This window comes from Rhea americana, unplaced genomic scaffold (genome assembly GCF_003343005.1).
Source record: "Rhea americana isolate MKP2758 unplaced genomic scaffold, rheAme1 scaffold_75, whole genome shotgun sequence".
Classification (NCBI taxonomy): Eukaryota; Metazoa; Chordata; class Aves; order Rheiformes; family Rheidae; genus Rhea; species Rhea americana.
The window spans coordinates 2,142,880-2,153,357 of NW_028186923.1; the positions used below are offsets into that span (position 1 = coordinate 2,142,880).

The window sequence follows — 10,478 nt, forward strand, 5'->3', positions numbered from 1 at the left end:
GGTAACATTTTGCTGTAGTGATATTTCATAGCTTTTTTTTGGGGGGGGGAGATATTTCAAAAACTGCAAATGGAGATATATTTTAAGTAAAAGCTATGGGATTATAACAACTACAAAAGTTGACATGGAGACTCGGAGACAGACATATCACCTGAAAAGAAACAACGAACTCACTTTTTGAAGCTACCAACTTCCCTTGAAGTCCTCTGACTATTCTACAGCAGTGACTGCCTTTGCTTTATGGAAATCTTCCMTTGAGCCAACCCTACCCAAACTGCTGGATTTAATATTATATCACGAAATGACAGGAGGAGCTGGTGATATGTGTCCCCTCTACATGTCATTTCCCACAAGGCCTAAAAAAGATCATCATACTTTATTTTACGATCAACGGGTCATTCATCTATATCTGCTTTGAAGCCACAGTAGACTTTTTGCCAATCACTAATAGAAACTAAATAAACACAGCCAAACAGTGTCATCTATCTGTGTGGTGAGTAATTATGAGGGATTCCTCTTTAAATAGATGCTTAAGTAAATATAGAAATATCGTTTTACAAATGCTGGCTCAAGAAGAGATGTTGGGGAATTACAAAGATGGGACATCTCRCTTCAATATGTACGTATCTTAATGCAAATATGACCCCTACACAGTTATCAAGTACATAGCAAAGGAATTTGTTATTAGGCTTTTTATAGAYGCACGTATGCTTTCCTCAGTGCCCCAGCGCCCAATACTCGGGTCTGAAACGCACTTTTCTTTTCCCGAAGTATCATTCGTAGAAATGACCTTTTCATTGAATGTTTTGTCCCAGTGGCCGGTGGCTCCCGCTGCTGCCTGCCAGCGTGTAGCCACACTGTTGCACCCAGCTGAGCTCGAGAGGTTGGCGCTGGAAGATTTATCTCCCAGGTAAATAATGAAACTGGTGGTACTGAGGGGATGGGCACGCATGTGTTCCCATGGGCAAGAGAGACCACTGCCATGGGGAGAAGCTGGGACCTAAGGTCTGGGGAAAGCAGGAAACGGGTCCCTGCCGTGGGCGAGTGAATGGAGATACTTAGAGGATTTTGGATCTGAGCACTGACTGGCATCATGCTTCCACCATTTCATCTCCTTTCCCTCCCCTTTCCAGCCCAACCCCTTCAGCATGTTCCCCCACCCCATATCCCCACCGATAAAAGTCTCGGAAAGGCAGAGAAATGTGGCCTTTTTGCACTGTTAATCGCCATTGCATGTAAATAAGCTGGCAGGGAGGCCAGGAGGTCAGGCTGCTGGGACGCAYGGCTATGCTGAGGGAACCGGCGATGGGACGTGGGCTTTCGCAGGATGACATCCCTCCTGCTCCAGCTCTCCGAGCGGTTCGTGGCTCAGCAGGATTGTGTGGCGAAACGCCATATCATTGTTTGCTTTATATCCAGCAGCGCTGTGCCATCACTTTTGTAGGGAAACGGCTGCTTTGAAGGTCTGAAGAAGCTCAGCAGGAGCCGCGGCACGCAGGCTGGGTAGAGCTGGGCAGCGGCCCCAGCTCCCGCTGCGTTCCCACAGGCCGGCGGGAGCTGGCTGCTTTGCCCTTGGGCTTCAGCCACCTGAAAGCGAGGTGTGTCACCAAGGTCCCTATTTACTTTGTGGGAGAGAGACTGGTACCTCCAGGGTGACTCATTCGCCATTGAGATAGGTATCAAAGATAAGGGCAGGAATTGCCCTCTGGAGCTGTCTCCTCTCATAGGCACCAGAAAAAAAAAGTATGACCAGGTAAGACTAGAAATCTGGCTTTTTGAGGGCCACTGTTAGGTAAGGCGACCACCACCTCGGTGCCTTATCCCATAGATGGCCTGGGCCAGGAGAGTGCAATGGTGACATCCTTWGTTCCAATCAATGTCAGAAGGTCCAGGAGTTAATTGCGTTTTTCCTATCTAGTCCAGAGAATAGAGATGGAGTGCCTGGGAAGACACTGGAACAGAAATACACGCTGCCCTCAGGGGTGCGTATAATGGCATGGGATTTCTATACGTTACAGCATTCCTTTAAACCCATGTCATCTAATGAAAGACTTTCCTCTTTTTGTTTGCGGAGGGGAGCGAGATGGAGGTGGCTTTGTTACACTACTTCCCATCTCTAAGCTATTTCTCATTTGAGCTTTCGGACGCATATGATYTGTAGAATATATTTTAACTTTAAATAAAATATATTCTACTTTATAGTACCTTCCAAAATAGTTTAGCTCCTCCAAACTAGCTGAGCCTTCAAATCAGTTTTCCTCTAGCTTCCCATGCTGTCCTGCAAACAGACACGCTTCAGCATCCCTTGAGGCGCAGCTGCAGCAGGTCGGGGAAAGCAAGAGGAGCAGAGCTGACAGCTCAAGGTAGAGCTGATGCCGCTGTCCCAAGGTGAGCGATCCTGTCTTCTCAAGCAGTCCCAGGCACTGCTGAAATCAAGGCGCAGTGATTGCAAATCGCAGCTGGCAAACACCTGATTTTTAAATTCCCTTCTAGGAGATGAAYGCTTGCTGTCTCTCCTTTCTCTCTCCATTCAGGTTTTGTATTGAATTTATGGATTCAGTTATTGGCACGGAATATGAAAAGCTGGTGTTTGTGAGCATAAATGGCCAGCTGTGCACTTATCCGCCATGTGTATGTATCGAATCCGTAATCGGGTTGTATAACTGGTCCTATCAGCCAAGCACTCACTGGAATCTGCATCTTCTTGTACAGCTGTATGCTCCTACAAGTTTGGAAAACCCGAGAGAAGCARTTCGGCAGATTGCATTTCTCAAGGTGAGCATGTGCAGGGTCTACTGGAAAAACTGTTTTTTAGGTTCTCAAGGTGAAAAGGGACACTTTGACTCTTTACTTTGGAGTATGATTAATGCTGCAGTCTGACAAAGCTACCTCCCTAAGCAGGACCTTGCAAGGCACCGAGTGCTGCTGGAGAAGTTCAGGGAGCTCTAACCTCTCCTTGACTTCGGCTGGAGACGAGGCGTTTACCACCTCTTACCAGGAGCTTTGCAGAGYGGAGCCCAAGGATCGTGAGAAACCTGAGCTGCAGACTTCCTAGCACATCACCATAAACAGAGAGAGTAATAATAATAATAAGATTAATGGTAATAAAACTTAGCACGTAATGACAACGGTGGTTGGGATTGTGCATGGAAAGGTCCTTGCAAACCTCTGTTTATGGTGCCGCCCCACCACTCAGTCTGGCAGGAGGGAGGGCTGCAGCTCAGATTTCTTCARGCCTTTAGGAGGTGGTAATTGTCTCACTTTTTCTTTAAACACAGTGTTAATTACATTTTTAAACAATGGCTATAAACTCTTTCTTTAATTCTTTGTAAAGTGGCCTTYTGTGTCTCACTATGGTTTGTGGAGTGGGTGGTGGTAGTGCTGGAAGGCTTTTGGGGGGGGTCACAGTTAAAGTCCATCTCTGGGGCTATATCAGATGAAAAATTTCACTGTAATTTTGTTCATAATAGTTGATAGGCTTCAAAGCGGTGTCTGCCTTTGAATTTAGAGGCCGTGGTTAGTATATGATCTGCTATGAGGCACTTTCCCTCTCTGCTTCGAGCTGCTTCTCTTCTCTGTTCAATAGGTGGTGTTGGGGGAAGGTGAGCTTTTTGTGCCAGGAAAAGTAAAAAAGAATAATTTATAAAAATGAAAAAAAAAAGTGCCTATAATATCATTTGGGGCCCAAAGTGCCTTTGGATCTGAAAGGATATCTTTGAAAAAAATAAGTATTAATACAGTTAGGAAATAGTGGGCCATGTTYTGCAGTCTACAGAAGATTCATCCTGCAGCCCCCAGCTATCTCAGCCAGTACAGCGGCTCTTATGTTCTCACAGAATATGTAATTTTTCTTTTAAATAAGGACAAGTCTGGGCCTTCTTTGGATTCATCATTCGTATCAGATGGCWTGCCTTCCCTCAAGATGAAATAAACGTGCAGGTCTGGGTAATATGCTTTTGAAAATCCAATCTTTAAATTACACTTTACTATTAATGCTTTTTTGCTCAGTTTATGCAATTTGGATTGGGAAATCAGGATAACCAGTTCCTATCCAATCCTATATTTCTGGTTAACTTGAAACTCTCTTATTTCAGATTCAATGGAAATTTTTCATGCTGGAGATAGTCAGCATGCGAGAGTGTCCCGACTTTCATTTCAGGGTCACTCTTCAGTTCTCAAACACTTTCCACCACTTGGGTATTTTAAAGAAAATCCAATTCCAAAGAAGTTGTTTTCACTGGAACTGAGCCCTGTGAAAGATTTTTCATGAAAGCATTTCTGTTGGGTTTAATATCTGCAAGAAGTTATTAAAAATCCCTGGCCTGTAAGACTTCTCTGAATTCATACAGGTTTAAACCGGCTTCTGAACACCACCAAAACCTCATTTCAAACTTGCCATTGCCAGAGACTCCACCACAACTATTGGTAATTACTCTAACTGGATTCTAAGCAGCAAAAAATGATGCTTCGTTTCTCACTTGGATCTCCCTACGAGAACCAGCAGCTGGCACAACTTGTACCCTTGATAGTGTCCAGGTACTTGTTATTTAGAATGAGAGTTGTATTTGATTTTAGGACAAAACATCTAAAACTTGTTCTCTGAAAACAGAACTGTTGCACAATATAACTGCAATATTCTACACTTAAAATGCTTGCGTCTTATGAAGCACCTGTATCTCAGAGGTCTGCTTCATTGAACTTTTTTTATGTCAAGCTATAGCCCAGTATGAGCAACCCTGATCCCAAACAACCCTTCACAAGTGTGTAAGTTTTCTTATTAGACTAGACTGACCTCAGTCTTTGATGGGACAAAATTCCCATTAGCATTAGTGAGAATTTTCCCTAAGAAAAGACCATGAAACTCGTGGGCTGGTATCCCACAACCAGTGGAGACTTATGCCTAGTATTTGAGGAAGAGAAACTAGTGCATCTGGCCGGGCTACTGCAATAAATACAGAAAGACATATAAATGATGTTAAGGTTATGACCTACAACATTAGAAAGGAAGGAACTCCAAAATTATATCCATACCTGCTAGCAATAGGAAATACAGAAGCTGGTGATTTTCCTCTCGTTTTGTCTGATACGCTCCCATCCCCTTCCCAACTATTTCTCCCTGCCAAAACAGTTTTGGTTGGTGTGTTTGTTTCTAATGAGGCAACTGTACCTTGTGAGCTGATCTACGCAACAGCAGCGCTTGACCATCTTCCTTCTGTCCAAGCTTCAGAAGATGATCCTGAAGAATAGCATGATCCTGTGTTGCTGCTGCCATTTAAGGAGCTGAACTTCATCACCCGATAAATTCCCTTAAAGTGTGATACTTACTTCGTGCCAAAAATCAGGAGATTATGATAGAGTCATGACCAAATGCTATTTTTGAGTCACTGACACCCCAGCCTTCACCACGTTCTCTGGGCACAGGTGTTGCAATGCAATGTTTAATGCCATATTTTCCAGTGGATCAATCCATATTCTGTCTACTCATGGGACATCCTGCTCCATTCGCTTGGATTGGTGTTCTRGGAGAAATCTGAGCAAAACCACACTGAGGACTACGGGTAAATCAGGACTACTGGTTCAACACAGAAAGTAGCTGCCTTCTGTCCTCTCTCCGCTGGACTCCAGAGGTCTCAGGTGAGGGATTTACAGTGTGACCAAAACCACCCCATGTGTCTGGTGTCAGCCATCGCTCTTCACAGACACACCACTACCTGGTCCAAAGCCTGTCAAATGCTATAGCTAACTAAAAGGAAAACGTTGTAGATTATGCACTTGGCAAATGCAATTATTTGAAATATAAGAAGATTTTGATTTACAAATAAAATCCTGAAGCGGGACACAACTATGTTGTCTGCATGTACTTACCTTCAAAATATTCCAACAAACCTGCTTTGCCTTCTGTTTCCATATAGAAAAAAAATCCCTTTTTGAGATCTTACACACCAAAACAGGTCTGAAAACATATATTCACTAATGCTGAGGTCTGAAACACAGAAATCCAGGTATCATATTGTGCAAGGAAGAATTACAGGCAAGATGGTGCACTAAGAATAAATATTTTACATTAGCATTGAACTCTCTGCTATGCAAGGTCCTAAAGAGCTCCATGGAGCACACGCACAGCCCAAAGGCGTTCACCTCTGGTTGGGCTATTGGAGAAAGATGTCAGACTCTTCCTCATCACGGTATGTTGTAAGGCGGATTTGCTGGCTTTCCTTTAGTTGTAAAATATTGTGCTTGCCTCTGCTCTCTGATCCTTTTCTTTACACACGCCCTTCAATGGACTGGTGCCTCCTTTAGCTCACCTGCTCCCTCCTCCGATAGTGCCGTGCAGCTCTTCCCGTGATCCTGCTTCTGCTGAAATCCCCAGCCACCGTGTCATCCMCCCTCAGACTGACTGACCTAAATCCCTCTCCTCTGACCTCTCTAAACCCTGCTGCCATAAATTCCCCTGACAACATTCAGGAGGAGATCGGCTTGATGTCCTGGGGCTGAATGACGATTCTGTCAACTCGGTGGTGCTGCCGTCACGGGTTATTTGCGGTCCAGCTGTGTAACGTGGACTAGGACCGCATGTGTCAAGACTGTGGACGTAATATGGATTAGCCAGCAGAGGCTGTCCCTGTACAGCTGTGAGAGAGTGACATCCAGGGATGCTGTGAAGATAAGTAGATCCTCCTGCTGATGCAAACAAGGTGGGATTCGCTGTCCATCATCAGCAAGCTAGCTGTTTCTCTGCTATTTTTTTCAAAGTATTTTAGAGTACAGGTGATAAAGCAAAGGTCAGAGTAGGAACAAGTATGTGTCGGTGTTACTCCTCCCTTGCTTGCCCATGGTCACTCTTCCCTTTGCCACTCTTCCCCTGGGCAGAGACCTCATTTGGCCTGTTCACATCTCCGCATCATTTCAGTTCCTCATTGGAGCACAGCATTATGCTGGCTCAAATGTGCAAACCAGCCAGTTCTCGCACTGTTGGGCTAGAATTTGGGAGAGATTATACTGCTATAATTTCTTTTACATTGGCTAATGGTGTTCAGGTAAGGAGACTGCCTGGAGAAGAGAGGGCTGCAAGAAGCTGTCTTATGAGGTCTTTCTCATTTTGGGTAACCCCTCACAGTGAATTTCTTTCCAGTAGACACAACTTCGGAGGGGCAGTAGCAACCAAAAGCATCAGCGCTGAAATGATTGTATTACTTTGGAGAGAGAAACCCAGGGTGGGTGAGGACCATACCTTCCTTTTATTTTATCTGCTTTGCAGGAGACAGGAAGGTGGCTTGGAGAAGATGTGGGGTTTAGCATCTGAACTTGCTATGTAAATGTGAACTGCTGGAGTGGAAGGAGTGCACAGTCATGCCAAAACGGCATCTTAACCCACTGACTTGGAGCCTTGCTTGACCCCTCTGAAAATAAGGCATAAAAACAGAAGTAGGAACGCAACCTTAGCTGTGACTAATCTGTGCGAAAGGATGGTAGAGTGCCCAAAATCTCCATGCCTCTACCCTTCCTTCAGATAGGTTTATTCTTTCTCAACTGTCAGAAAGAGAGGTATTTCCCCCAAAAGAGCAAAGCGTGTTTGTTATTGACCCGGGCCTAGAAAGCCYATGAAGAGGATCATCTCTGTTTGTTTGCGCCTGGTAATGATGTCAGGAAAAGGCTTTTTCCAAGACGGGTTTTATCCTTTTGTGTGAGTGCCTTTGGTGCGTCTCACACCCTGGTGCTGTTAGCAAAACAATTAGGTTAACAGTGCCTTGGCTCCAACTGTCTGTCAAAGGCTGAATTGCAATGCAAATTAACCCGGCTTTATCCTTCACCTTTAGCTCTTCAGAGACAGCTGGGTGAAGGAAAGGTCCCTAGGAGCCTCCACGAGAAGGGTGTCTGGAAACGCGGAGTTTGCGCTCCGTGAGACGTTGCACACGTTAGCTAATGCACGTGGTTGGGGTGAAGGATGTAATTCATTCGTGCAAATAGGTTGTAGTCCTTCGCTCCGCTCCGGAAGGAGCAGGGCAAGGCAGCGGGAATCCCTGCTAGCTTCTGGCCAGGGTTGCTGGCAAGGCCAGCATCATTCTGGCCGTGCACGAGGCCTGCTTACGGTGCACGGAGGTGCCTCAAAAGCGAGCTTCACCTGATGTGAGCTGAATTCAGGCTAAATTCAGCACGCGCGCGCAGCTCTCCGCTTAGCAGCAATCCCCTCGCATCTTGCTACAAGTTTCCCGCCCGCCTGTTCCAGCTGTGAGGGTGTGTGTCAGTGAGCAATGCCAGGCGACATCAACATCCACCGTSGCCTTTCAAAGCACTCCCCAAACCTGGTAACATGCACATTTTCTATCTGCTCCATTACGCCTATTTTTATATTTTCCACATGGGCTGTTTGACCAAGCTTTAAGGGATTAATCAAAAAGCAGTTCTTTATCAGTTCTTTAATATTTAGCACTTCTGTAGGAATTTTTCACCTGCCGAGATCAAGGTGAAACTTTACAGAGAAAGGCAAGTGTTGCTGGTGCAGCTTTACCGATGGGGACCCAGAGGCACCAAAGCCCAGAGGTCCCTACGGAAGCTGGTGGGAAAGGGATGGGCCTAGTGGCACAGAGACAACCTGTGGCAGGGCCAAAAAAATGGCTTTAACTCCCGGACCTCATTCTTGCTCTCTATCCCTTTGCAGCATACGTCATGCTACGCCTTTTGCGACTCTGTAGCCTGTGTAAGATAATAAAACAATCACAGTCACCGAGTCATTGGCAAAGCAAGTGGGGGGAAAAAAAGCTCTAAAAAATGTAATTTATAGCATTTAGATAGTTTGGAAAACTCCTAAAACTAAAAAAGTGTATTGCACATATTAATGGGCATGTCCAGCGTAACTGTCTTGCAACAGCAGATATAGGAATCAGGATGAACTCTTTATTTTTTTTCAAGTTACCATATGCATCACAGTGCAAAAAGGTTTTGAAGGTCGGTACCAAAACGAGGAAATTGGCCTCAACGAGCTGGGTCATGCTGGAGGCCTGTGAACAAGATGTTAAAGTAAGGATGCTCTCAGTTCTCCATTTTTCAAGCCTCTAAAGCTTTATTCCTTCACGTGGGAGTAACTCATCCCCCAGACCACCCCAAACACCCCCAAGCCCGGATGCYCTCCGGCCCGTTGTGCACGCACGTCCCCCTTCGCCCCCTCAGGGTCCAGCCGCTGCCGTGTTGGGTACCGCACRGCCGCATCCGCAGAAACCGCGGAGCACGACGGGCCGCTTAGCGGGCAGCTTACGCTTGTGCCTGTTAGTTGATTTTAATTGCCAGCCAATTTGGGGGGGGGGGTTGCAATTAAGAGTCCATCGCCTTCCTCAGGCTCTTGTTGGAAAACTAAATTCTTCTCTTAGGTGCCTGCAGTAAAGCTCTTTCTCTTCCGTGACTTTGTTACTGTTCAGCGCRATGGGCAGGTGAGCAGATTTTATGCCTGGGCTGGTATAGTTTCATGCAACTTTCCCCCCTAATTAATCCCCTTCTAACTAATTTAGATCCAGATCGTGCAAATAAYGCTTCCAGGCCCATCTCACGGGCCTCCTCGCACGAGCATTTGCAAGACCGGRCTCTACGCTGCGTGCACCGAAGGGAGGCATCCGGGAAAGGCAATCCCGGGGATACACCTTGTGTGYGCAGCGTGTGGAGCGCCGAACCACGCTGGAGCAGTTAAGTTTGGTGTCCCCCCTGTTTTATGTCCGTTGTCTTGTTTAGTTCGGCGCAACTGTTTTAGCATTGGATTTGTTCGGAGCRGGCGTGATTTAGGAGTCTTGGGTTCTGCTTCCCGTGCGGTAACACTTTGCTGCGCGACTGCAGCAACTCACGCTTCCAGCGTTTATTACATGGGACGGGAGCTACTCGTCTGGGCAAGGACTGGGACCCTAGGGGACTTCTGCCGCGTACCCCCCGGGCACTGCCGGCCTCCCCAGGCCCCGGCAGGAGGGAGCTGCGCGGCCGCCCGCCCTCTCAGTTTCCCCATCCCATGCGGGCTGTCAGGGGCTGAACGGAAACGGGGGAATCTGCAAAATACCCCCAGTGCCAGRAATTATCATTGTTGTTATGATGACGATGTTAATTCCTGCTCATTTTGCAAGGATTGGAATGTATTTACTCCCTATGGAAATACTTCCCCTTCCTCTGGCGACARGTGCTGGAAAAGTGCAAAGTATTATTAGCGTTACTGCTCTCCACACCATGCCCTCTTTTGATGCCCACTATATAGATGTGTGTGTGTATATGTATTTTTTAGGCCGGCTCAGTTCTACTATTTCACGGCAATATTTGCAGCGGGCTGCAGCACCTCGCGCACACCCAGGCTTTGGGGCTCCCCCCTGCCCCCGGGGTGTGGGGGGAGCCCCAGCACCGCGGGGCGCAGCCGGCGCACCCCGGCAACCCGAGCCGCCGCTTGCGCAAGGCGCTCGGAGATAAATATATAAATATATATATATATAAATAAATATATAATTTTTTTT

At 46.4% G+C, this 10,478-nt stretch overlaps 1 protein-coding gene across 1 annotated transcript in view; it reads left to right on the forward strand.

The window, feature by feature from the left end:
* Nucleotides 1-8,667: 8,667 nt before the first annotated feature.
* Nucleotides 8,668-10,478, forward strand: part of SMAD7 (SMAD family member 7) — a 30,300-nt gene continuing 28,489 nt past the window's right edge. The window contains exons 1-3 of the mRNA XM_085322192.1: nt 8,668-8,698; nt 9,169-9,263; nt 9,366-9,425. Coding sequence (XP_085178318.1) covers nt 8,668-8,698; nt 9,169-9,263; nt 9,366-9,425 — 186 coding nt within the window. The remainder of the gene's footprint in view (nt 8,699-9,168; nt 9,264-9,365; nt 9,426-10,478) is intronic.